This window comes from Cebus imitator, unplaced genomic scaffold, assembly GCF_001604975.1.
Source record: "Cebus imitator isolate Cc_AM_T3 unplaced genomic scaffold, Cebus_imitator-1.0 Scaffold125, whole genome shotgun sequence".
Taxonomy (NCBI): domain Eukaryota; kingdom Metazoa; phylum Chordata; class Mammalia; order Primates; family Cebidae; genus Cebus; species Cebus imitator.
This window is the reverse complement of record NW_016107440.1, coordinates 3,826,278-3,853,384: the sequence shown is the minus strand read 5'-3', so window position 1 is coordinate 3,853,384 and position 27,107 is coordinate 3,826,278. Positions and strand designations below refer to the sequence as shown.

Here is a 27,107-nt window from a genome sequence, read left to right as displayed (position 1 = left end):
TGTAGAGGCAAGGTCTCACTATGTTGCCTAGGCTGGTCTTGAACTCCTGAGTATAAGTAATCCTCCTGCCTCTGCCTCTCAAAGTGCTAGCCACCATGCCTGGCCTGACTTTTCTAATGAGTTATTGGGTCTTGAAATGTTCAATTTAGCAGAAAATCTTGTATTGTCCCCTGGGGCTATCTCCTATGTCTTCCTTCTTAGAATTTTCCAAGAAGCTAAGGTGTTTTCTAAGTCCAAGGAAGGCAATCTTGCTTTACAAGTCAGAAGAGGGAAAAGAGGCCATTCTAATTTTTCTGTTGTTTCCATGGATTCACTTGCTGTATTGTTGCCATTGTAACTGGTCCTGCAATCTGATAATGATTGACTTTTGCCACCAGGATGCATTCACTGATTCAGACCCCTCAGTTTTCATGGTGATTCATATATAGAGTTCAAAGCTACGGTGTTTACTAGTTTATGTACTTATGCTCAGCCATTGTTCCCAGCACCTTGCTCTGGGAGCCAGGCCTCCTAGCTTTACCCACACAAATGGTGAGCAGATTGATGCTTCCCCTACACTAAAAACATTATTTGGAGCCCACATCTTAGCTAGACTTAGCTTAGGCTTTCATGGTAAGTTAGCCTTTGAGACCCCTGTTGGTCTTTTCTCTAACAAATATTAGTTGAGATTGTTCCCACCAGTCAGAGATGTTCAAATAATGTTACAGGAAGAGATTAGAGTTCCCTTTCCCTTTTCCTATCAAATTTGTATCTTGAGGCTTTTTTATATCCTGTGCAGCAGCTTTGGTTAGATAGCAAAAGGTTCCATGTTGTCTTTCCACAGAGCAGTGGAAACCAACTTGCAGTTGGCCCCTCAAGTAATCCATTTCTACAATAATAAAAATCTCCCAGGCTACTTGCATATCTACCTCAAGTTTTAAATATATTTTAAAGTTCTACCTCACAGGAAGCCATTCAGCAAAATTCTCTGAATCTCAAGCAGGTGAGTTGGATTTAACAGAGGTAAACTTCATCTATGACTGATGACTGTCCATGTATAAAACAGGGCTTTGTACTTGCTTCAGCAGCATATACTTTAAAATTGGATCAATAGATAAGCAAGCATAAGCATGGCTGCTGCCTAAGGATGGCATACAGATTCATAAAGCATTCCATATTTTGCATTGCCCCTGGAAGGTCATTTGACTATTTTTTGACCAGCTCCAAGGAAGCAGTATGAGTCAAGTCAAAACAGGAGATACCTGATATTAAAATTATGATTATCACTATAAAACTATTGATGTACAGTGATCTATGAAATGAGAACAGAGCTGAGTAACATATGGGGTGGTAAATGCAAATATGTTGTTAGTACATGTCTTGGAAATGGGAAAATGTCAACTTGCATTTCCTTCATAAACCTGAAAAACAATAAAAGCAGGGTTTTTTTCTTGTATGTTAGTTGGAGAGGACCATGGAGATCGAGCATCCTGGCACAGATGTGCCGGCTCAGAGTTTGAGGAGGTAGAGAAGGAGTGGTGGTTGTCCGAGCCAGGTTTTGACATCTGTTAATTTTCTGCTCTTGGTGTGATTGATGAGCTCAGTAATAGGGGACAATTATGTTATCTATTTTAATGAGATAATATATTTACATATAGATTTAGTTATAAGTTATGAATTAGCTAAAATGCCCTGAATTACAAGCCACAATAAATACAACTAATAAACAAAATTAGCACTTAGTAACGTTTTATGAAAACTGCAACATTTGAATATTAGAAGGTATGGAAAATCATACATCAAGCTTTATTTGGGACTCCAAAATAGTTTCAGCAGTAAAGTTCAAGAATAAGTTAGTCCACTGCTTTACTATTTCTCTGAACATTTAAGCATATAATCTCATTACATCTTCCTAACAACCTAGTGAAGTAAGGTAGCAAAATTACTATTTTTTAGAAGAAACCGTGGAGAATAAGAGAAGCAACTCATCTGAACACAAATACCTATTGGTTACAGAGCAAGGGCTTGTTCTTAGAGCAGGACACTTTGCACGATGTTCAGCTAACTATAGTTAATTTCTTGAGCTGTGCTCCCTCCATTTATGAGTACTTACCTTTTAAAAAATTTAATTAAAAGGCTAATAAACTTTTAAAGCTTAAAATTTTGAAGTGTATGGGACAAAAAAAAGTTCTGGTATTAGCGCTGATATTGCCTGAAAGGGTTTAAGAATTTAATATGTTTGGTAAACATTTTTTATATTAGTATTAAAATAGCAGTTTTATTTATTACTTTTTTATACATAGAATTTGACACCAAATTTTGGAACATAAAAAGAAGATACTTCAATGCAAGTAAGACTTCTGATAGTAAATGTTTCATTTATCATGTTGGCCCTACTCTTGATAAAAAAGAAAGTAAGATGTAAGATTAAGGTAGTTTTAATGGAAAAAGACCAGTTTAAAAATATGTGTAAATTGTAAGTATATTTGTGTATATACATATATGTAAACTAACTTTCAAAATTTAACTTTAGTTTGGAATTCACAGTTATTTAAGAAGGTAGTTGTATCTAATTTATAATCTGAAACAGTATTGTCTGAAAAAAATCATTTACTTAATTACAATCCTTAAAATTCTATGTAATTTTTTTGCATAAATAAGAAAAAAGATTGTTAAGTTAGTATGTTGTATGTTTTCTCTATAGTCACATTATAACAAATTGAACTTGCTATAGTATTTGGTAAATAAATATAGTTGACCTATGAATAATGTGGGGGTTAGGGACTCTAATCTCTGTGCAGTTGAAAATCTGAATATAACCTTTAATTTCCCCATCTTAGCTACTAATAACCCACCATTGACTGGAAGCCTTCCTGATAACAAAAACAGTCTATTAAAACCTATTTTATTTGTGCTGCATTATTATATACTGTGTTCTTACAACAAAGTAAGCTAGAGAAATGAAGCTGTTGGAAAATCATCAGAAAAAAAATATATTGACTTTTCATAAAACATAAGTGGATTCTCACAAAGGTCTTCATCTGTCTATTGATTTCAGAGGCAGAAGAAAATCTGCATATAAGTAAACCCCTGCAGTTCAAACCCTTGTTGTTGAATGGTGAGCTGTATTATGTATTAATTTGTGTCACTAAGAAAGTAACTATGTTTAGAACTGGGAAATCAACAATCCCTTTCTTCTACCATAAGTAAATGGCAATAAGAACTGTAAAATTGAACTCATACAAATTGGAGATACCTACTGAGTGCAGAAGACAGAAAAACAATTTCTTTGTGAGAAGTACATGTTACATGTTCTTACATAAGCAAAATGGTTTTATCTGTCATACACACACACACACACACATGCACATGCACATATACACACGTGCTCTTGCCCGTGCATATGTACATACTAATAAGTTCAAAGTCCTGCTGATTCTTTATGACCAAATCCACTATTTGCAGGGAGCAGCAGATAACACATACTACACCTTGGATGCAGTTCTTTTAACTTTTTGACTTGTTCTGTGATTAATTGCCTTTAATGGATGAACCATGTTTCTAGTTTTATAAGAAATAAACAGATTAGAAGCAAGTAAAAGGAGCTCTATGATCAGTAGTAGACTGTTGTACTTTACTCAGTGGTCATATGTTTTTCTCCAGGTATACAAGTTACTTGAATGACAAGTTCTCCAGTTATACAAGTTACTTACTTACTTACTTAATTATTATTATTATTATAAGAAATGGGGTCTCTTTATGTTGCCCAGGCTAGAATACAGTGTCTATTCAGTGGTACAGTTACAGCTCACTGTAGCCTTGAACTTCTGGGCTTAATCAGTCCTCCTACCTCATTCTCCTGAGGAGCTGTGGCCATAGTCATGTGTGGTTACATCTAGCTGGATACACAATTATTGATTGATTGATTTGTTTATCTGTTTATTTTTGAGACAGTGTCTCCCTCTGTTGCCAGTACTTGAGTGTAGTGGTGCAGTCCTGGCTCCCTGCAACTTCTGCTTCCTGGTCTTAAATGATCCTTTCACCTCGGCCTCCCAAGTAGCTGGAACTGCAGGCATACACCACCATGCTTAGCTATTTTTCCTTTTAAGATATGTATGTATGTATGTATGTATGTGTGTATGTCTTTTCTTACATGAGGTCTCACTATATTGCCCAGGCTGGTCTGGAACTTCTGAGCTCAAGTAATCCTGCATCAGCCTCCCAAAATGCTGGGATTTTACAGGTTTGGAGCTACTGCACCTGGCCTGCACAATTGTTATAAAAAGAAATTAAGCCCCAGTTGAGTTGCAGAAAATTGACTACCTTGTCATTTTTTTGGTTTGTTTTTTAAGGAGCATTCATATTGTAGAACATACTGTCAATCATCAATCTTCTCTATTTTATTCTGGTTAAACTAGAATTGCTGCTTATTTCACATTATTTTCTGAAATAATTGTTTTATTTATTCCTTTTATGGCTTTATTCAATTAGATACAGATATACAAGAATCTCCAAGTCAAATATCAAGGAGAAAAAAGAAAATAAAAGAAAAAGATTAGGGAAAGTTATTCTGTGAAATAACCATCTGATGACAGTCACATATATCAACTTAATAAAAATCTTATATGATGCATTTGTGTCAAGGGTTTCCAAGACCACCCCCAGGTTTGGTGATTCACTAGAAGGTTTCACAGGACTCAGAAAATAATCATACTCAGATCTTTAGTTTATTACAATGAAAGGGTACAGGCAAAATTAGAGGCAAAAGGTGCATGTGGTCAAGTCTGGAGGAAACCAGGGCACAAGTTTCCAGGAGTTCTCTCCTGTGGAGTTCCCAGGATCTGCTTAATTCTCCCAGCCCCATATTTTGGCAACACTTGTGCAGTGATGTCTACCTGTACCAGAATCTCATTAGAGACTCAGTACCCAAGTTTTTTAAATGGACGTTATTCTCCCTCATATGTACCCAAATTCCAGACTCCCAGAAGCAAAGCACCTGTTCAGAGTAACCACTTTGTTTCTATAAACACTTTAGACACAGTGAGCCATTCTTCTCAGGGAACGGTGGAACCCTCTCAATTTCAATTTCCTAAACACCCGCCAAGGGGCCAGCCTTGTATGTGGGCCTTTCTAAGGATGTCAGTCTTTTTGCCTGCTATATGAAATCTTTTCTGCACAAATGTTTTAGCCCCAACTTAATTTTTGGTGTTGTTTTAAAATGTCATTTTAACAGCAAATAATATAAGGTAACTTGGTACTAGTTTCTCTTGTATGATCCATTCTTAGTTGCAGTGCTGGTTACTTTTTTGAGTTCTGGTGACTAACAGGTATTTCTAAGTTACCACAGCAGTGTTAGGTAATTACAATCTGTCCTCCTTATCTCTTTAGCCTTTCAGCAAAATTGTTAAAGAAGCCTAATAATTTCTGAGTTAAAATTAGAATAAAAATTGTCTTTTATTTTCACTACATGAATAATCTGTTTAGAATTATAAAATAAGATAAAATAATAATTTTATCGATATTTTCTTACCTTAGCATGCAATTAAATTTATTTGTTTTACATGTTTTTTATACTTCAATTTGAGAAATAATGCCTACATGCTATTACTTTGGTCTTTAATGATCTCCAATTTTGGAGGTCACCATGTCTTGCTTAAATATGTCATAATAACAGGTTCAGCTAATATATTTTATTTTTCAATTTAGTTTTTGTTCTGGAAATCCTGGGATGCATAGACAGTGAGTATCTTTTTTAGATCAATACCTTTATTTCTTAGAGCAGTTTTAGTTCACAGCAAAATTTAGAGGAAGGTACAGGGATTTCTCATTATTTCCCATGTCTCCCACACATGCATGGCTTTTCCCATTATTGGTATTTTCCACCAAAGTGGTACATTTGTTACAACTGATGAACCTACATTGACACATTATAATCATTCAAAGTTCATAGTTGACATCAGGTTTCATTCTTAATACTGTACGTTCTGTGAATTTGGACAAATGTAAAATGACATGCGTCTGTTATTTTAATATGATAGAACAGTTTCACTGACCTAAAAATTCTCAATACTGTGCCTGTTCATCTCCCTTTCTTCCTAGCAATTCCAGCCACTGATCTTTTCTGTCTTCGTAGTTTTACTTTTTTCAGAAGAGTCAGATAGTTGAAATAATACAGTGGATATATTTTTGACTAGTTAAAAAATTAAAGTTCTGTGGTAATGTCGGTTAAGATATACTTTGTCCTTTTGTTTTTCTTCTGATATTTTTAATCATAAGATCTGATGTTATGTGCTTTACATATTTAGAAAACATGATTTGTGTAGATATTTGCCACATAATGGAAACAGTTGAGGAAAATGACACCATGCATTAACACACAGCACAAACTGGAGCATCTTGGTTTATGGGGTGTGTTCAGATAGACACTCTGTTCCTTGGAAGGGAACAAGTTCAAGAGGTTGTACTTTATAAAACTGAAATCACAAAGTCTTCCATACGTACTTTCAGTTGGAAATAAGACCAGGCAGTGAATGCTATAGGTAAATACCCACGCGCCTCACTGATCCTTTTCCTTTGAGGGATTGTGGATAACCTCCCATATAGGTACCGTGGAAGAAAAGCTAAGCAGAATCCTGGCACAATTAAGACCTAGAGAATATCTCAGTTTATAGTGTTACTATTCAGTTATTTCCTTTTATGTAATCCTTTATATAATCATATATTAATCGATAGAATTAGGGCTTGGGGAATATCTCACTTATAGTGTTACAACTCAGTTATTTCCCTTTATACAATCCTCTGTATATAATATATACTATTAGTTCATAGAATGAGTGCATAAAGAACATCTTACCACTCAGTTGTTTCCATATATATATATATATATATATATATGGAAGCATATATACATATATATATGAAGTGCCTATATCTTAGTTTATAATTGGAGGAATGCCTAGAGTAGACACAGTACAGAGCATGAATTAAGGAATAAGCAGCTTATAATCGAAAGAATGTCTAGAGCAGACACAGTGCAGAGCATGATTTAAGGGAAAAACAATTACACCAGGACAGGAATCCATGGCCCAGGGGGCAGCATTCAGTATCATAAAGATACCCACTGTATGGCAGGCCTGGGGCAAGAGCCACTCTTCCTGATACAGGAGTTGTAGGACCTTGCTTCAGTTCTTGTGGAAGGCTGCCCTCAGACCGACAGCTGCACCTTGGTGACTGTGGACTTTATCAGCTCTTGATACTGTGCTGCTCAAAAACCATTCCCCTATAGAACTCATTGTAAGCTGCCAGCAGGTAGCGTAGACACTGACAGCTCTGTCACTGCTATGACTTAAAGCATCCTCCTATAAATGTTCTTAGTAGCTTGCCTATAGTTAGAGGTATTGCACACTGCACCCTCTTCAGTGCGCACGGCCCACCTCCATGCCTCAGTGACATAATGGGGGTGGACCCCTTACTGCACATGGCCCTTGCCTCGATGACCTAGTGGGAATGGACCCCTTGCTGTGCACTGTCCATCTCCCAGTCTAGGTGACCTAATCGGGGTGGACCCCTTGTCTATTGCTCATGACCCTATCACTATCCTTAAAGATGACTTCACTCCTTGCCCTGCCCCCTAACCTATACACAATAAATGCTCACGCTTCTGGACATTCAGGGCCTCACATGACTCCACTCATAGGTGGTGTGGCTCCCTGAGCCTAACTGCATTTTCCTTGTACTTCTGTGTCCTGTCTCTATTTCTCAGATCCTGTGCCTCAGCACAGCATAAGGGACACCCCACGACCCTGTGGGCCATCAGCCCTACAGGGATGAGTTTGAAAACAATCTGTATTATGATGACATGACTCACCTATGACTAAATTCTTTGTCATGAGGGATGGCGAAGAAATCACACAATTTTGCTTTATATGAGGTTAAAAAATAATTTTTTTTCTCTTGGGAGAGGGGAAAGCATTGGCACATTCTGGTAGCAAAGGGGCATTGATATTTTCTTTCTATATATTTTCCACATCAGATAGTACTGCCTGGCAGCCTGCCACACCTCCCCAGTGTTTCTTAAGCTTCTCTCTGAATGTGCGGTGTGATTCGGAGTAGATAAGCTCTTAAAGGAGTGATCTTTCCAGTGGTTCTTTCTGTGGGAGGTAAAATGGCAGGTGAATTTGGACCTTGTTATACATAGAGCTGAGCATATAGCTACAACTAAGTAAACCACCCAGCACCTTCCCCAGAAGAGTATTAGCCAGCTTAACACGTTGATCTCTCTTGAGCTCTTCTCCACTGGCAGTTGGAAAGTTTTTGCAAGGATCCTTGTTTCTGGTCTAATTCCTATGTTTTGCTTGCTTCTGGTGATAAGTCATTTTATCCTAACCTGAACAGTTTTAACTGCAGAGCTAGGGAGGCTGTGTTATGTTCAACAAAATAAGTCAAGTAGTTCCCCCTTAAATGTAGGAGATACATTCACGACTCCCAGTAAATGCCTGAAACCATAAATAGTACTGAATCACATACTGTTTTTTCTACACATATATATCTATGATAGCATTTACTTTATAAATTAGGCACAGTAAGAAATTAACAACAGTTACTCATAATAAAATATATTGTTGTGGTTCTCACCATTTTTCCTGTGATGATGTGAAGTGATACAATGCCTGTGTAATGAGAAGCAGTGAGGTGAATGAGATAGGCATTGTAATGCAGTGTTAGGCCACTATGCAACCCCTGAATCTAAGTCAGAAAAAAGATTATGAGCTGTGAGTGACCCTGGATCTCCAGGCCTTAATGATGTTGATGGCCAGCAAGAGAAGGAGACCGTGTTGATGACTAATGGGTGAACAGCATAAGCAGTGTGGATGTACCAAACATAGAGATAATTCACATCCTGGTCTGGATGGAGAGGCTCAATGTTTCATTGCACTTCTCAGAATGGCATACTAAAACTTATGACGTGTTTATTTCTGAAGTTTTCCATGTGATATTTTTGGAATACAGTTGACTATTAGCTGTAACCACAGAAATCAAAACTGCAGATGTAAAATCTGTGTTTGGACGGTGACTCATTTCTTGGTGTACAATTCTTTAAATCGTTAGAAATTCCAAACTGATGTCTTTTTGTATGCTAATTATTGATGGCTGGAAACCCCTACATAGATTCAGGATGGCAACTGGTCATTACCATGAAGACAGTTTAGAGGTTGAGATCTCCTGTCTCACTCTGCAGACTCTGGGGCAAAGAGAAAGCCTGAATGTTTTCAGTCACCAATGACCAGTGATTTACTTAATCGGTGCATATGTATTGAAGCTTTCATAAAGACCCAGAGGGACTGGGCTTAGAAAGCTTCCAGTTTGCTGAATACATTGAGGTTCCTGAAGGATGATGTGTCCTGGGAGGGCATGTAATCTTTGTCCCACTTCCCCTACACTTTGCACTATGCATCTCATCTGTACCTTTTGTAATGTTATTCATAGCAAACTGGTAAATGTTTCCCTGAGTACTTTGAGCCATTCCAGCTATTCAATTTAACCCAAAGAAGGAGTCCTGGGAACCTCAATTGAACCCCAAATTGAAGCTGGTTGGTCAGAAGTTCTGGAGTTTCAGACTTAGGGCTGATGTAGGGGGGCAGTCTCATGGGACTGAGCCCTTTACCTGTGGAATCTGATGCTATCTGCAGATAGAGTATGAGAAGTGAATTAGAGGACACCCAGCTTGTGTTGTCTGCAGGAATGATTGCTTGTTTGTTGGTAGGGAAAACCTCTCTTACACGTTTGGTCATGGAAGCCTTCATTGTTGATGATTGTTTCTGTGATGTGAGAGCAGAGAAAAACATGGCAAGTCTGTCTTATCCACACATGTTGTGGATAAGGGAATTACTGTATACTCTGTTTTAACTGTCCTTCATATTTTGGTTCAGAAATCATGCTGTTTGACACTGGTAAGTCATCACACCTGATAACAATACCATTTTTAGTCTCATATGGTTTGTCTTAGATGACTTGTATACTGCAGTTCACTTGTAGATAACCAAATTTTGATAAATGCATTCTTTGCATTTAATAAATACAAAGTAAGGACAGTAAGAGTTCTTACTGCACTAATCACATACCAGTAGGTATAATTTATATTAATTCTAATAAGATCTCAGGTATGCTCCCAAAGGAATGCTTTGGAACAAAGCATGAGTCCTATACTTTAAAGAACAATGGTCTAAAACATGCACACAAGGGTGCATAATTGTTTTTATGAAGGTAGCGTCTTGCTATGTTTCCCAAACTGGTCTCAAAGTTCTGGGTTTCTCAAGTGATCCTCCTGCCTCAGTCTCCCAAGTAGTTGAGATTGCAGGCATGCATGACTGTGCCTTCTTATGTTTTTAATATTCTATGTATTTATTATAGATTTACAGTGCATTTCACCTTTTCCTTTAATAGATTCTGGGAGTTCTGATGCATCTGCAGTCGAGTAGGATTTTACAGATTTTAAAAATTATATTGACTAAGGAAATACAGATGGAAGAAACTAATATCTGTTGAGTGTTGTATTCTGGGCTAACCACGTTATTATGTGCTATGCATTTATCTCATAAATCCATCACAACATCTGTGTTCTTATAACCTACTGTTTATTAAATAGGCAACTGTGGTTTAGAGAGGTTGATTAATTGTCTAATGATCCCATAGTTAACAAAGTAGCTGACTCACAGTTAAACCATCAGCCTGCCTGGCTTCCAGATCTTTCTTTTGTTCCTCAGCATAGATGGATAAAGATCTGTGCAGCAATTGGATCAAAATATATGTTAGAATCAGATTAATGAATACAGTCAAATCTAGTTGTATGTTAACTCTCATTTAAGGTTATTGTTAGAAATGAGGTTGGTCTAAGAGATTGTCCTAATAAATTTGACAGTTTCAGTGGTAACCAGTATCTTATCTTTACCATCAAAGGCTTTAGGGCATTGTAAAGGTTTGGCCATAGAATTGTAAATCTTACAAAAGCAAGATTAGACAAGTCTTAGAGAGAAATTATTTGACTTCCTAGTTTGGAAGTTTGGTTTTCCAAAGTTTGGTTTTCCTAGTTTGGTTTTCCCTTTAGGCTAGTATTTCTGCCTACTTCCACAATACTTTTCAGTCTTTATTTCTTTTTCCATGACATTTCCAACACCTTCTCTTGATGTTTTAAAGTGATCTTTTCTGCTTTTGGTGTTTCTTTTGTTCTATTATTTTTTCAAATCCTGCTGGCTATGTATCCCCAATTTTCCTATAGACAATCAAAAGCATGAAGAATTTCAGAATTTTAAGGAATCAAAGGACTAATTAAAATAACCTCTAGTACTTCAACCTGTGTTAAACATTCTGGTCAAGTGTTTCTCTAGATAGAGAACCTGAGACTCGAATAGATTAGGATAGTTTTCTTTTTGGACATAGGAAGTGGCAGAAATTAGATTTAAACTTGTTTTAAAGCCCAGTACTCACCCTTTTTTTAAAAATTCTATGCGCCGGGCGCGGTGGCTCACGCTTCTAATCCCAGCACTTTGGGAGGCCAGGCGGGTGGATCACGAGGTCAAGAGATCGAGACCATCCTGGTCAACATGGTGAAACCCCGTCTCTACTAAAAATATGAAACATTAGCTGGGCATGGTGGCACGTGCCTGTAATCCCAGCTACTAAGGAGGCTGGGGCAGGAGAATTGCCTGAACCCTGGAGGCGGAGGTTGCGGTGAGCCGAGATCGCGCCATTGCACTCCAGCCTGGGTAACAAGAGTGAAACTCCGTCTCAAAAAATAAATAAATAAATAAATAAATAAAATAAACAAACAAATAAATAAAAAGATGTTTCCTCCGCTGGGCGCGGTGGCTCAAGCCTGTAATCCCAGCACTTTGGGAGGCCGAGGTGGGTGGATCACGAGGTCAAGAGATCGAGACCATCCTGGTCAACATGGTGAAACCCTGTCTCTACTAGAAATACAAAAAATTAGCTGGGCATGGTGGTGCATGCCTGTAATCCCAGCTACTCAGGAGGCTGAGGCAGGAGAATTGCCTGAACCTAGGAGGTGGAGGTTGTGGTGGGCCGAGATCGCGCCATTGCACTCCAGCCTGGGTAACATGAGCGAAACTCCGTCTCCAAAAAAAAAAAAAAAAATTTTTTATGGGCGTTTTGTTGTTGTTGTTGACAGAGTCTTGCTCTTTTGCCCAGGCTTGAGTGCAGTGGCACAGTCTTGGCTCACTGCAACCTCTACTACCTGGGTTCTAGTGATTCTCCTGCCTCAGCCTCCAAAATAGCTGGGATTACAGTCGTGCCATGGTGGCCAACACCTGTAATCCCAGCACTTTGAGAGGCTGAGGCAGGCAGATTATGGGGTCAAGAGATCCAGACCATCCTGGCCAAAAGGTGAAAATTAGTCTACTAAAAATAAAAAACAAATTAGTTGGGCGTGGTGGTGGGCGCCTGTAGTCCCAGCCTCTTGGGAGGCTGAGACTGGATAATTGCTGTACACACGAGGCGGAGGTTGCAGTGATCCAAGATCGTGCCATTGCCCTCTAGCCTGGTGACAGAGCAAGACTGTGTCTCAGATGACGATGATGGTGATGATGATGACGACGATACAAAGGGGAGTGAGTCTGGTGCACCCAGTAAATAAAACGAGAATGAAATTAACTGGTAAACCCAATGGAAATGGCCAAGAATGGAATGAGCAGGGGAAGGCCAGGTTTGAAGAGAAACAACACTGGATTGGATAGGAATATGGATTCTTCAGTAAGAGATCAGAATATTGGAGTTTATGACAAGTTTAATAAAGATAAATTACAAAGAAGAAGAATACAAGATGTTGGAATTTACAAAGGCACAAAAAATAGAGGGTTCAAGGGAGACTTAAACAGGTTGCTGCTTTTTTTTTTTTATCAATAACTGACAAACTTGAAGATTTTTACTGAAAGATGCTAAAGCATTTTGAGACATGGGGAAGAGTTTCTACAGCAGATAGAAATGTGGTATCATGTGCTTCCATTCTGACTTACAGAGGGGTGGCTTAGAACTTCTTGGGTACTAGGGGCTGGAGATTGTTGAACTGCATAGATCTGTAGCCCAGGGCAGGTGCCTCCTCACCTCTGCTGCTCTTCATAATTCACTGATGGCCTGCCAATGTTCATGTAGGCTGGGTCAGGGGCATGACTGACTGGCCAATCAGTCATGAAGTTCAGTTGGTTAACTGGAGGTGTGTCTATGCTGGGGCAGTTGATGGAGACTCCAGTTAGCTTGTTATTCAGGAGCAGGGATGTAGAGAGCTGCTCCTGCTCATCTGAGGTCATCCTTTCAGGAATCTGTGCTTTCATAGATTGAAGATTTGAAGATTGGAGACTGCCGTGGAGCCCTGCACAAGTAGAATCTGGACGCCCATAGGAATAAAGATATTTAGATAGTACTTAGGGAAATAGAGGTACAACTACCAGTACTGTTTTTCCAGCACCCTCTCTCCTTGGATATCTGAGTGCCTATAAAGCCTTTTTTTTGAGAGTGAGTCTCGCTCTGTCACCCAGGCTGGAGTGCAGTGGCATGATCTCAGCTCACCACAACCTCCGCCCCCAGGGTTCAAGCAATTCTCCTGCCTTAGACTCCCTAGTAACTGAAATTACAGGTGTTTGCCACCATGCTTTGCTAATGTTTGCATTTTTAGTGGAGACAGGGTTTGACTATGTTGGCCAGAATGGTCTCAATCTCTTGATCTTGTGATACGCCCACCTTAGCCTCCCAAAGTGCTGGGATTACAGGTGTGAGCCACCACGGTTGCCTGCCAATATATATTTTTAAAATGTATTCTTATTTTTGGTGGAGATTGCAAAGTAGAGTTAGGTACTTTGAAGCTAGTTCCTGACTGAAATATGCACATGCTAATATTTTCTCTGTGACTATGTTTTCTTTGGGCTGCCATGCTTGGATAAGCAAGCCAATGGACATATGAAGATAACAGATGAACCTGATCTAGACAGTGTAGATGACATTCTCTACTGGAATGCTTTGGTTTTCAGTACATGTTTCTCTTATTTTTAAAGCCAAATTAGTTTTAAAATACTAAATTGAAATTTTGGGGAGACAGAGTCTTCCTCTGTTGCCTAGGCTGGAGTACAGTGGCATGATCTTGGCTCGCTACAGTCTCCACCTTCCAGGCTCAAGTAATCCTCCCACATCAGCCTCCCAAATAGCTGGGACTACAGGCACATACCACAAAGCCTAACTCATTTTGTTTTTTGTTTTTTATTTTTTTGTAGAAATAGGTTCTCATGATGTTGCCCAAGCTCGTCTTGAACTCCAAACTCAAGCAATCCCCCTACGTTGCTTTTGCAAAGGGCTGGGATTCTAAGAGTGAGCCACAAGCTTGGGTAAACTGAGATTTATTTAAGTCAATTGATTAGTGCTGGGTGTGGTGGTGCACATTGGTTATCTCAACACTTTGGGAGGCAGAAGCGAAAGGATTACTTAAGACCAGGAGTTTGGGCCGGGCGCGGTGGCTCATGCCTGTAATCACAGCATTTTGGGAGGCCGAGGTGGGTGGATCATGAGGTCAAGAGATCGAGACCATCCTGGCCAACATGGTGAAACCCTGCCTCTACTAAAATACAGAAAAAAATCAGCTGGGTGTGGTGGCGTACGCCTGTAGTCCCAGTTAGGAGGCTAAGGCTGGAGAATGGCTTGAACCTAGGAGGCAGAGGTTGCAGTTAGCTGAGATCATGCCACTGCATTCCAGCCTGGTGACAGAGTGAGACTCTGTCCCCTGCCCCCAAAAAAGAAAAAAAGACAAATAACAAAAAAACACCACCAGGAGTTTGAGACCAGCCTGGGCAATATAGTGAGACCTTGTCTCTACAAAAATAATAAAGTAGCCTAGCATTATGATAGACAGCTGAAGTTCCAGCTGCTCAGGAAGTTGAGGTGGGAAGATTGCCTGGGGTCGGGAAGTTGAGATTGCAGTGAGCCATAATCATGCCACTGCATTCCAGCCCTTGGTGACAGAGTGAGGCCCTGTTTCAAAAAAAGAAAGAAAATTGATTAAAAAAAAAAAAGTCTTCATGCAACTCATTATAATTTTTTAAACAGAAACTCATGCTTTATATTGCCTCAACAGTGTGTCCCCAAGAAAGTGTCAGAACATTTACCGAGACCTTCCAATGGAAAAAACAAAACAAAACAGTATAGTCAATGTAAAAGGAGAAGGTAAGAATACTATTTTATTTAAAAAGTCATTTGATGAAATGTTTCTTTAAAAAAATATATGAGCACTAATATGTTGAAATAGCTAAAGAAAGTGTTATATTAAATGTATAATAAGTAAAAGAGAAGCAAAATGGTAATAAGTTGTATATCTAATCAGGGGTCAGCAGTTGAGTCTATTAGAGTACCACTAAAGGAGCTGAATTATTAGTTCCCATTTTAAGATACTCCAAGATCTGCGGCAAGTCAGGAAAGAGGGAAGAGGAACGAGAAAGAATGAGGAGGGCAGAGTGTACATGGAATAAATGAAGAAATAGTATGCGGGTGTATGTAAAGGAGGGCAGTAAAGTCAGATTGGTATGTAGAAGAGGGAAGAGCAGGGTGATAGAAATAGGAAAGAAGGTAATGTCAGCTTCCAGCGCCAAAATGTGTCAGAGAATTAGAGTAACATCTTCCTGCTCTTGCTGTCATTCTCACTATTAGAGAGGCATTAAGGATTGAGGCACCTCACCACACAGACCTGTTTTTTCTACCACAGATGAATATCACCATAAATGGTCAGCCATGTATGGCAATACTTTAGTTTTATACAAAATGTTATAACTTCATCGGATAGTATCATATAGGCCAGATTAACATAATTGAATAGTGTCATGTGATTTATGGAGAGGAAGTTAGAGGTATGGCCTGATTAAAAGTTTATTGGAAACATTATGGCTTATAATGCAGAATTAAATTCAGGGACTTAATAGGGAAGAAATTGAGGCTAAGTTCCAGATGGGTAATTAAGGTAAATGTGGAAGCACATTAGTATAGAATAGGGCATCCAAATTTTCATGAATTAGTTGAAGAGCTTCTGGAAAATGGACATTGTCATTAAGCACGTGTGGAATTCTGCCTCAGGAGTACTCAGGTGGTGTTGGTGCTGTTCCTTGGACACAGCACTGAATAACAAAGAAATAGCCTTCCTTTACAGAAATCTGAAAAAGAACCATTGGATAGCAATTTAAAACCATAACAGAATCAAGGGAAGGCATTAATCTTTTATTTCTGATGTAGGATTCTAGCCACAGAGGAAGCAGAATGAGATGAAAACAGAAATTATTGGTGTATACTACTGCTGAATACAGATGAAAAAAGTGGTGGCAATTATCCATAAAAAGCAATTAGGAAGAGAAGCATCAGGATGACAGATCTAAAGATTACTTTGCAAAGGAAGAGGGATTGTGAAAGGGCAAGGAGGGGGGAAGAAAAAAAGTGTGTTGGGAGACTTTGGAGTTAAAACCAAGGAAGCTTGAGACACCTCACTTCCAGTTCCTTGGGCATATGTCCAGTCTAGCAAAAGCGGTTATTGCTGTGGACAGTACTGGAGGCAGGAGGGAGTGCTAGAATTGGGGTAAACCACAGCAGGTCACTTCTGTTCATAACTGTCAGGCCTCAGAGCAAGAAGTTTCATTGACATGAGTGAATACGATATAATTAAGTTGCATTTTGGCTAATTTTTTTTTGGGGGGGGGTGGGTCAGCCAGTTCTTTGATATGATAGCTGTTTTATAAAAGTCATTTACAGAGTAAGATGACATGCCAAACTTAGCTAATTTTAGAAGCAGCCATACTGTAAAACTTATTCTGTGAATACCAAAATTGTCATTTTCTAAGAATACTGCACTGATTATGAAATATAAAAGTTTTTTCTTTCCTATCAAGACTGTTGCAATTCAGTGTTTACTCTTGATATGAACTACATAGATCTGTGGCCCAGGGCAGGTGTCTCATCTCTGCCTCTTTTCCCAGTTCACTGATGTCCTTCCAATATCCATGTAGGCTGGGTCAGGGGCATCATTGGCTGTCAAATCAGTCATGAAGTTCAGCTGGGGAGTTGGAGGTGTGTCTGTGCTGGTAGATGGTAGAGACTCCAGTTAGGTTGTTATCAGGAGCAGGGACATAGAGCGCTCCCACTCCTGGTCATTTGAGGGCATCCTTTCAGTGCTTTCAAAGACTGAAGATTTGAAGATTGGAAACTGCCATGGAGCCCTGCATAAGTGGAATCTGGAAGTGGGAACCCATAGGAAGAAAGATATTTAGATAGTACTCAGGGAAACGGAGGTACAACTGCCAGGATTCTGTTTTTCCAGCAGTCTCTCTCCATGGATATCTGAGTGCCTATGAAGGTTTTTAAGGGCTTACTAGTTTATGTGGACCTGAATAAGGTAGGACCTATAGGGTGAAAATAATTGGATTTTTATTATTGTTAATGTTTTAATCTTCCTGGGAAGAGTATCCTCAGTAAGAAAATACACCTTATTAGACTTTTGTATATTTAGCTCTCACACATTTCAAATATAGCAGGGGATTCTCTGTACTCTTTTGGGACAAAGGAAATCATTGGGACCTTCTTAAGTGGTTTTCATGCTGCGGAAACAAGACTGCCATTTTGAAGTGACACAGATTAGTCTTTTAACCAGAAATAGACAATGGACAAGAGACAGAGGATCTTCCTATCTTGTTTTAGGTCATAACGTTCCTTCCAGTTTAGGTGACAAAAGTTATGTCATCCATTAATTGGGTTTCATGTTCTGCTTCAGGACAGATAATTTGTGAAGGTAAATTATTGTCAAGCTCTGCCAATATATTGGCTGTCACTATTTGTTGTGGAGCTCAAGGTCAGTTTTGATTGAATATTTTATAGATTTAGACAGCTGGAGGCAGAAATAGGTAACCAAAATCTGTTTTTAGAACAGACACCATATTTTAATTATCAAGAAATGGTATTTAATATACAGATGGCTGACCTTGTCCCAGATTTTGTTTTTGTTTTTTGGAGGGGGAAGCTGAACATGAACTGGCAGTTAAAAATTTTGTAAGAAAAAAATCAGCTTCCTCATTTTTATTTTTGCTCTAGAACATTTTTCACGAACTGTGTGTGGATTCATGCCCTAAACCAGATGATGAAGACTTGACTTACTACCAAGGTAAAGTGGTCTCTTGTAAAATTTTCTCTGTCAACTTTCGCATAGGATTTACTTTTAAAATTTAGCAGTGGCTTAACTATTATTGTTTTATGATGGTTATGGAAAGTTGGTCAGAGAACACCATAGACATATGGCTAGTTGATTGGAAAAATTTATTTAACATTGGTAACTAACAAAAGATTGGTAAGTACTGTAGCAGAGTTGAGGCTGAAGAAAAATGAACTGAAACATACATAGCAACAGAAAAATCACATTAGGAAATGCTTTCTGCAATAGAGAAAATATGAAATTTGGTTAAGGTTTAATTAGATAAATATTAATACTTTGACTTTCAAATCATACTAGTGCAACATCTGTATTTTTGCCAGTATAAATCTTCAGTGGATAAAATTACTTGTGGTAATCATGGATCTCCATGGCACCTTTTAGTTGAAAACTGTACAACAAATAGCACACAGCTGTTTTTCTTGGACATTTATTATTTGGGTATTATAAACTTGGTAGGAGAGACTGTTCCTCTGCTTATATTATTGGTTCTGTAGTGAGACTAAAATATTAAAAATTGTAGAAAAAATAGCTGGGTGTGGTGATATACACCTATAGTTCCAGCTATTTGGGAGTTTGAGGGTGCATGAGACCAGGAGTTTGAGAACTACCTGGGCAGCATAACAAAGCTGCGTCTGATTTATTATTAAAAATTATACCAAGTTCTGGGGTACATATGCAGAGCGTGCAGGTCTGTTACATAGGTATACGTGTGCTATGGTGGTTTGCTGCATCCATCCCGTCATCTGCATTAGGTATTTCTCCTAATGTTATCCCTCCCCAATCCCTCCACCCCCTGCTTTCCCTCCCTTATCCCCCACTCCTCCTGACAGGCCGTGGTGTGTGATGTTCTCTTCCCTGTGTTCTTATTGTTCAACACCCACTTATGAGTGAGTGAGAACAGGCAGTGTTTGGTTTTCTGTTCTCATGTCAGTTTTCTGAGAATGATCGTTTCCAGTGTCATCCATGTCCCTGCAAAGGACATGAATTCATCCTTTCTTATGGCTGCACAGTATTCCATGCTGTATATGTGCCACATATTCTTTATCCAGTCTATCATTGATGGGCATTAGGTTGGTTCCAAGTCTTTGCTATCGTACAGTGCTGCAATAATCATATGTGTGCATGTGTCTTTATAACAGAATGATTTATAATCCTTTGGGTATATACTCAGTAATGGGATAGCTGGGTCAAATGGTATTTCTAGTTCTGTACCTTGAGGAATTGCCACACTGTGTTCCACAGTGGCTGAACTAATTTACACTGCTGCCAACAGTGTAAATGCGTTCCTGTTTCTCCACATCCTCTCCAGCATCTGTTGTCTCCTGATTTTTTAATGATCACCATTCTAACTAGCATGAGGTGGTATCTCAGTGTGATTTTGATTTGCATTTCTCTATTGACCAGTGATGATGAGCTTTTTTTAATGTTTGTTGGCTGCATAAATGTCTTCTTTTGAGAAGTGTCTGTTCATATACTTTGCCCACTTTTTGATAGGGTTTTTTTCTTGTAAATTTGTTTAATTTCTTTCTAGATTCTGGGTATTAGCCATTTGTCAGATGGGTAGATTGCAAATTTTTTTTCCCATTCTGTTGATTGCTGGTTCACTGTAATCATTGTTTCTTTTGCTGTGCAGAAGCTGTTACGTTTAATTAGATCCCACTTGTTTATTTTGGCTTTTGTTACCATTGCTTTCGGTGCTTTAGTCATGACGTTCTTGCCTATGCCTATGTCCTGAATGGTTTTGCCTAGGTTTTCTTTTAGGGTTTTTATGGTGTTAGGTCTTACGTTTAAATCTTTAATCCATCTGGAGTTTATTTGTGTATAAGGTGTAAGGAGGGATGTAGTTTCAGCTTTCTGCAGATGGCTAGCCAGTTTTCCTGACACCATTTACTAAATAGGGAATCCTTTCCCCATTGCTTGTTTTTGTCATGTTTGTCAAAGATCAGATAGTTGTGGATGTGTGGCATTGCTTCTGAGGCCTCTCTTTTATTCCATTGGTCTATATCTCTGTTTTGCTATCAGTACCATGCTGTTTTGATTACTGTGGCCTTGTAGTATAGTTTGAGGTCAGGAAGCATGATGCCTCTAGCTTTTTTTGTTGTTGTTTGCGAATGAAAGGAGCCACACAGCTGAGGATGTCTGAATGTGGATAGACATTTGCACATCTTACAAGGTTATTACAGCTCATTCTGTTGGATCATAAAGGAAAAATGGCTTTTTGGATGGCTGTATGCAAAAGATTTAGGGAAAAAAAGATGATTTAGGAGGAAAATATAAAGAGGGCTCTAATTCACTATTTTTTATCATTCTTTTATTTTTTTTTTAGATGGAGTTTCACTTTGTCATGGAGGTTGTAGTGCAGTACTGTGTTCTTACCACACTGCAACCTTTGCTCCTGAGTTTGAGCAATTCTCCTGCCTCAGCCTCCCAAGTCTCGGACTACAGGTACACACCACCACACCTGGCTAAGTTTTTGTATTTTAGTAGAGATGGGGTTTCACCGTGTTGCCCAGGCTGGTCTCAAACTTCTGAGCTCAGTCTGTCCCCCTTGATCTCCGAAAATGCTGGGATTACAGGCATGAGCCACCATGCTCAGCCACATTCCTTTATTTGGTGACAGGGTCTCAGTGTGTCACCCAGGATGGAGTACAGTGGCATGATCATGGCTCCCTGCAGCCTCCAGCTCCTGGCCTAAAGTGATCCTTCCACCTCAGACTCCTGAGTAGCTGGGACTTCAGGTGAGAGCTATTATGATTGGCTAATTAATTTTTTTTTTTTTTTGTAGAGACATAGTCTCCCTACATTGCCCAAGCTGATCTTCAGCTGCTGGACTCAAGCAATCCTCCCACCTTGGCCTTACAAAGTGTTGGGATTATAGCCATGAGCCACCATGCCCCGCCAACTTTTTAAAATTTTACATTAAAAAAAACTAATATGGCCCAGGACCAGTAGCTCATGCCTATAATCCTAGCACTTCAGGAAGCCAAGGTGGGAGGACTTGGTGAGCTCAGGAGTTCAAAACCAGCCTGGGCAACACTGGGTGACTATCTCCACAAAAAGTAAAAATAAAAAACATTACCCAGTTATCATGGCTCACACCTGTAGTTGCAGCTACTCAGGAGGCTGAGGTGGGAGGAATGCTTGAGGCTGTAGGGAGCCATTATCGTGTTATTGCACTCCAGCCTGGGCAACAGAGCCAGACCCCCCCAAAAAAAACAGGTTGCAGGTTGCGGGGAGGGAAGGCTGACATGACAAAGCATTAGCAATCGTGAAATCTGGGTGATAAGCTTCTGAGTTTTATTATATTAGTCTTTCTATGTGACTGTAGCCAGGATGGAGTACAGTGGTGCAATCTTGGCTTACTGTAATTGCCGCCTCTTGGTTTCAAGTAATTCTCCTGCCTCACCCTCCCAAGTAGCTGGGATTACAGGTACCTACCACCATACCTGGCCAATTTTTGTATTTTTAGTGGAGACAGGGTTTCACCACATGGGCCAAGCTGGTCTCAAACTCCTGACCTCTGGTAGGTAATCCACCCACCTTAGCCTCCCAAAGTGCTAACATTACAGGTGTGAGCCACCACACTCGGCCAACTGAACAGTTTTATAATAAAAAGTTAAACACTTTCATTTTTGTTTTAAAATAATTTCAAACTTATAGAAAAGTTACTCAAAGCATACTAAGTATTCACTCAACTCACAACTATTAATTTATAGTAACATTCTGTCTCTGTCCATTCACACATACACACACACGCATGCAAACACATCATCTTTTTCTAAACCATTCAGACAGTTAAAGGCCTAGCACAGTGGCTCAGACCTGTATTCCCAGCACCTTGGGATGTGTAGGTGGGTGGATCACCTGAGGTCAGAAGTTTGAGACCAGCCTGGTCAGCATGGTGAAACCCATCTCTACTAAAAATACAAAAATTAGCCAGGCATGGTAGTGCATGCCTATAATCCCAGCTACTCAGGAGGCTGAGACAGGAAAACTGCTTAGAGACAGGAGAACTGCTTAAACCCAGGAGGCAGAGGATGCAGATAACGCCACTGCACTCCAGCCTGGACAACAGAACAAGACTCTGTCTCGATAAAAAAAAAAGGTAAGATGTGCACTCTACATACCTTTACCCTCAAAAAACTGGGGGTTTTCCCTTACAATGCAGAATATGCTCTTAGGTAACTGGAGCACAATTTTTTAAAACAAGAATGAATGTTATTAGTATGCATCTGGTGTCCTACAGTCATATACAAATTACATCAACTGTCCCAGTGACGCTCTTTAGTAGTCATTTGAAGAAATTTTTTAAAACATCTAATCTTTTAAAAAGATGTTTGTGAAAAGTTCATAAAAAGAAGAATGAGACTGGGCATGGTGGCTCATTCCTATGATTCCAGCACTCTGGGAGGCCGAGGCGGAAGAATCACTTGAGCTCAGGAGTTAGAGACCAGCCTGAGCAACATGGTCAAACCCCATCTCTGCAAAAAATACAAAAATCTTTTGGGCATGATGAAGCATGCCTACAGTCCCACCTACTCAGGAGGCTGAGGCAGGAGCCCTGGTAGATCAAGACTGCAGTGAGCTACGATTGTGCCACTGCACTCCAGCCTCAGTGATAGAGAGAAAGCCTGTCTCCAACAAACCAAAAAGATGGTGCATATTAGGGTAAAAGAAAGATTCTTCAAATAATCCCCAAGATGTTGACAATGCGCAGAAAAAGATGTACAAAAAGAAAACCACAAGGTGGCTGAGCATGGTGGCTCACACCTGTGATCACAGCACTTTGGGAGGCTGATGTGGGTGGATCACCTAAGGTCAGGAGTTCAAGACAGGCCTGGCCAACATGGCGAAACCCCGTATCTACTACAAATAGCTTGATGGTACAGGCCTGTAATCCTAGCTACCAGGGAAACTGAAGCAGGAGAACCGCTTGAACCCAGGAGGCAGAGGTTGTAGTGAGCTGCAATTGTGCCACTGCACTCCAGCCTGGGAGACAGAGTGAGACTCCATCTCAAAAAGAAGAGAAGACCAGAAGGAGGCGTACTAACATGGTGACAGTGGTTGCCTCTGGGGTTTCCTTACTACTGATCTGCACATATTTTTTTTTAACCCATGTTTCCTATGGTGAGACAGTATTATTTTTTAAGGAGTGGGTGATGGGAGGGGAACAATGTCAATAATAGTTAATATTTTAAAAACCCAAATCTGTCAGGTTCAACATGTCTAGGCAAGAAAAATAAACAAATAAATACCCAAATCTGAAGCTAAAGCAAGAGCAGTCCAGTGTATGGCTTACCCAGCCAAGCCTTCTGCAGAGACTGAAGCTGCTCATGGCTCTTGTGTTTATCACATTCAAGGTGGTAAACTTGCAGGACAGAGTTGGTGTCTCTGAGACCACATGGCCGGCACAGGCAGATTCAAGACAACTCTGCAGAAGAGCAAAAAAGAGAGAACTCAAAAGGGGAGCTCAGCATGTTCGTTCGTTCGTTCATTCATTCATTCATTCATTCCTCACCACCTCCCTGAGGTCTCGGGTGCCCGACCTTACCCTGTGATCCACCAGAAGGGGATCCTGGACAGGAAGGAGGCGCTGGATTCTGGGCAGGGATTCTAGTGGAAAGAACGAACAGGTTAGGGAGGAAGAGGGAAAGGAACGATTCAACTTTTCATCCAGGTCAGAGCTTGGCAAGGAGTAGTCAGCTGCCCATTCTTCCTTCAAGAGGACCAGTGTCTGTGCCATACCATTCTGAACCCCAAAAGGATTCTCTCAGCCCCAAGAGAAAGAAGCTCATAGCAGCTCCTCTTGTTTCACTCCACAGTGTCCACCAGGCGCAACCACAATACAACAAGCTATCGACCTGCCTTATCCTCTATCCTGCAGCAACTCTAGGAGCTGGTGTTACCATCATCCTCACTTTCATTCATTTGACGAATATTTTCTGAGCACCTACTATGTGATAGGTCCTCTACAAGGTACTACAGGGTTACCTTGGATCCCCACAACAACCTCATAGGCTGGTATTACTATTGTCCCCATTTTCCTCATTTGGGCATTGAACATTTATTGACCTCCTACTATGAGCTAGACATGCTACCAAGAACTTATATACTTGCATTATTTTATATCCTCAAGGAATTCTATAAACATGGTATTACTATTATCTCCACTTCCTTCATCTAACAAATATTTCCTGAGCACCATCCATGTGCTAAGCACCCTGCATACAAATCTAACAAACAGAAATGACCCCAGCCTGTATGGAGCTTGTGGTCCACTGCAGTAATCATCAGTAATATCTACCAAGATTCTCTACCATTAATAGGGAGCTCTGTTCTGAGTGCTTTACACAGATTACCCTATTTAATCTTCATCCCCACCTCACAAGGTAGGTGAAAGTATTGTATCATCCCTGTTTTACAGTTCAAAGAAACTGGGGACCAGGGATGACATGATTTATTCAAGGTCCCACAGCTAAAAGTGGTGGAGACAGGACGTGAGCCCCAAAGACTCAGACTCCAGAGAGACATGTATCAAATGATCACACAAACAAATGCAAAACTGCAACTTCTGGAGCTTGATATGTGTCTTGAAGGTAGAGAAATATTACCAATGAGACAAAGTTAACACATGGGGGCTGATCTGGTGTACCAAACTCCCCTGAGGAACACAGTCACGCTGGTGCCTGAAAGATGAGTAGAGAAGAAGTAAGTAATGGGGAAAGGCAAGGCATTCCCAGCAGACAGCAGCATGTGCAAAGGCCTGGTGGTAGAAGGAAGCATGGCAGACTCCAGGAACCAAGAGGGGGTCTGAGCAGTCTACACTGAAAGCTGTGCACCGTCTATACTGCAGGCCACATATTTGGTATTCATTCTAAGGGTAAGGGAAAGTACCGAGAGACTCTAAGCAAGCTATCAAATAACTTATTTCCCAGAGGCATGAAGATGAACCCCAACTCAACATACAGGCAAGGAAATGGACCGACACAGAGTCCTGGGATGACAGACCAAGCCTGGCTTTCAACACAGATGCATTTGGGTCAAAATTCTGAAACACAAGCTTTAAGCAGGAGAGGAAGAAAGGTCACCATGTAGCAATGAGAGCTTTAGCCAAGGACTCCACTCAAAGTCCCAGCCTTGTGCAGAAATAAGGTGTTTACAGAGCCCGATAAGGCAGCATACTCTCCTCAAGTGGTTTCCATCCAAAGCTGGCCATGCTTTTCAAAAAATACTGTATCCTGGCAGGGTGTGATGGTTCACGCCTGTAATCCCAGCACTTTGGGAGGCCAAGGCAGGCAGGTCACTTGAGTTCAGGAGTTGGAGATCAGCCTGGCCAACATGGGAAAACCCTGTTTCTACTAAAAATACAAAATTAGCTGAGAGTGGTGGCTCGCCAACTGTAGTCCCAGCTACTCAGGAGGCTGAGGCAGGAGAATCATTTGAACCCAGGAGGCAGAGGTTGCAACAAGCTGATATCCCACCACTGCACTCCACTCTGGGGACCCTACCTGTATCCGGGCCCTATCCCCACCAGGGATTCTGATTAAGCTGGTTTGGGGGGCAACTGGAGCACTGAAACTTTTTGTTTTAAACATTCACATTCTTCTTGGAAAAGTGGCTGGGCAGGAAATATGCAAGATAAGCCAAGAACATTGTGTCACACTGTACAACAAGGAAACTAAGCATAAACAGGATTGTTACAAGGCCCAAGCGCCAAGCACAAGTTGGACCGCAGGCAAAAAGGGACAATTTGAGCTTGGACAAAGAGAGTAGATGCAACACTCTGAAACATACCAGGTATGTTTGTGGGGGGTTTTTGTTTTGTTTTTTGAGACTGGGTCTTGCTCTGGCTCCCAGGCTGGAGTGCCGTGGCATGATCCTGGCTCACTATAACCTCTCGTCTGCTGGGTTCAAGTGATCCTCCTGCCTCGGCCTCCCAAGTAGCTGGGATTACAATGAGCCAAGACACTGGGCTAATTTCTATTTTCAGGAGAGACTAGCTTCACCCTGTTGGTAAACAGGCTGATCTTGAACTCCTGACTTCAAGTGATCCACCCACCTCAGCCTCCCAAAGTGCTTGGATTACAGAAATGAGCCACCACGCCTGGCCAAAAACCTCCATGTGTACTTATGTACTTAAGGTTTTAATGATTAATTTCACATTTTAATGTGAAAAGTAATGAGTCTCTAGCAGTCTTATCCTGACAACTGGGTCTGATTATAAAGCACTATTTTGCTGAGTCCCATTTGCCTTCAAATCACCTATTTTGAGTAAATACACTAGTTTCGTTTTCCACCCCTCAATAGGGGCGGTAAATACTACTAGGAGAAAAACCATAATTAGCATCAGTACAAATTCAAAGTTTCCAACCTGAACGTAGCATTGCTTTGTAATTTCTTTTTTTCCCATCCTAGGTTACAGTCTCCTATTACCCCAAAATGAAATCTCAAATGTCCTCCATTCTGCATAAAACCCATGCTGGCCCCCTCAGTGGAAAACATCAACCATGAATTACGGGTCTCTTCACTTCACCTTCACACCACCGATTTCTGTCATACTGCCTGTGCTTATTACCATGTATGTCTAGCATTAGACTGGACTCCTAGGGAAAAGGAATTCACATTCATTTCTTGGTCCCGAGGGCAAAACTCCAAAGTGTAATTAAGGAAAGAACTCCAATTCTTTCAAGTTCTGAATTCCTGGTCCTCTGAAAAATGGCAGTGTGAATTCAAGCTCAGCTTGTTTTCCTGATCCAGTTCTCCATCTTACAAAATAAGCCAAGAAGGCAAAAATGTCTAGAGATTACTCCCCCATGGTAATCTTTGCAAATAAAACTTTTAGACCTAACTTTATACTAATAAAAATTTGATGATTTTTTTTTTTTTTTTTTTT

At 40.2% G+C, this 27,107-nt stretch overlaps 1 protein-coding gene, 3 long non-coding RNA genes and 1 other non-coding gene across 10 annotated transcripts in view; 3 read left to right on the top strand and 2 right to left on the bottom strand.

Moving 5' to 3' along the window:
• The window catches only part of LOC108312497, an 8,725-nt gene extending 3,008 nt beyond the window's left edge, over window positions 1-5,717 (bottom strand). Inside the window, exon 1 of the long non-coding RNA XR_001828667.2 lies at window positions 4,694-5,717. This is a non-coding gene — a long non-coding RNA (uncharacterized LOC108312497). The remainder of the gene's footprint in view (window positions 1-4,693) is intronic.
• The window catches only part of LOC119472964, a 17,998-nt gene extending 9,541 nt beyond the window's left edge, over window positions 1-8,457 (top strand). Inside the window, exons 2-3 of the long non-coding RNA XR_005202135.1 lie at window positions 5,716-5,722; window positions 8,446-8,457. This is a non-coding gene — a long non-coding RNA (uncharacterized LOC119472964). The remainder of the gene's footprint in view (window positions 1-5,715; window positions 5,723-8,445) is intronic.
• The window catches only part of LOC108312495, a 37,165-nt gene extending 10,064 nt beyond the window's left edge, over window positions 1-27,101 (top strand). Inside the window, exons 2-5 of one of the 4 annotated variants that reach the window (XR_005202133.1) lie at window positions 15,110-15,198; window positions 18,097-18,166; window positions 20,541-20,659; window positions 26,630-27,101. This is a non-coding gene — a long non-coding RNA (uncharacterized LOC108312495). Of the gene's footprint in view, window positions 1-14,746; window positions 15,199-18,096; window positions 18,167-20,540; window positions 20,968-24,036; window positions 24,375-26,629 lie in introns of those variants that run through there. The other 3 variants (XR_005202134.1, XR_001828665.2, XR_005202132.1) reach the window with 3 other exon arrangements.
• On the top strand, window positions 1,056-1,161 carry LOC119472979. The gene has a single exon (XR_005202148.1). It is a non-coding gene; the product is annotated as a U6 spliceosomal RNA (small nuclear RNA).
• Window positions 10,529-27,107, bottom strand: part of LOC119472963 — a 56,212-nt gene continuing 39,633 nt past the window's right edge. The window contains exons 2-5 of one of the 3 annotated variants that reach the window (XR_005202130.1): window positions 23,766-23,827; window positions 23,470-23,645; window positions 14,564-14,567; window positions 10,529-10,539 (exon numbers count right to left, since the gene is read on the bottom strand). Coding sequence is in view for 1 of the 3 variants with exons in the window: in XM_037742695.1 (XP_037598623.1) it covers window positions 17,187-17,243; window positions 23,514-23,645; window positions 23,766-23,827 (251 nt within the window). In the remaining 2 variants the exon portion in view is untranslated. Of the gene's footprint in view, window positions 10,540-14,563; window positions 14,568-16,472; window positions 17,244-20,198; window positions 20,354-23,469; window positions 23,646-23,765; window positions 23,828-27,107 lie in introns of those variants that run through there. The other 2 variants (XM_037742695.1, XR_005202131.1) reach the window with 2 other exon arrangements.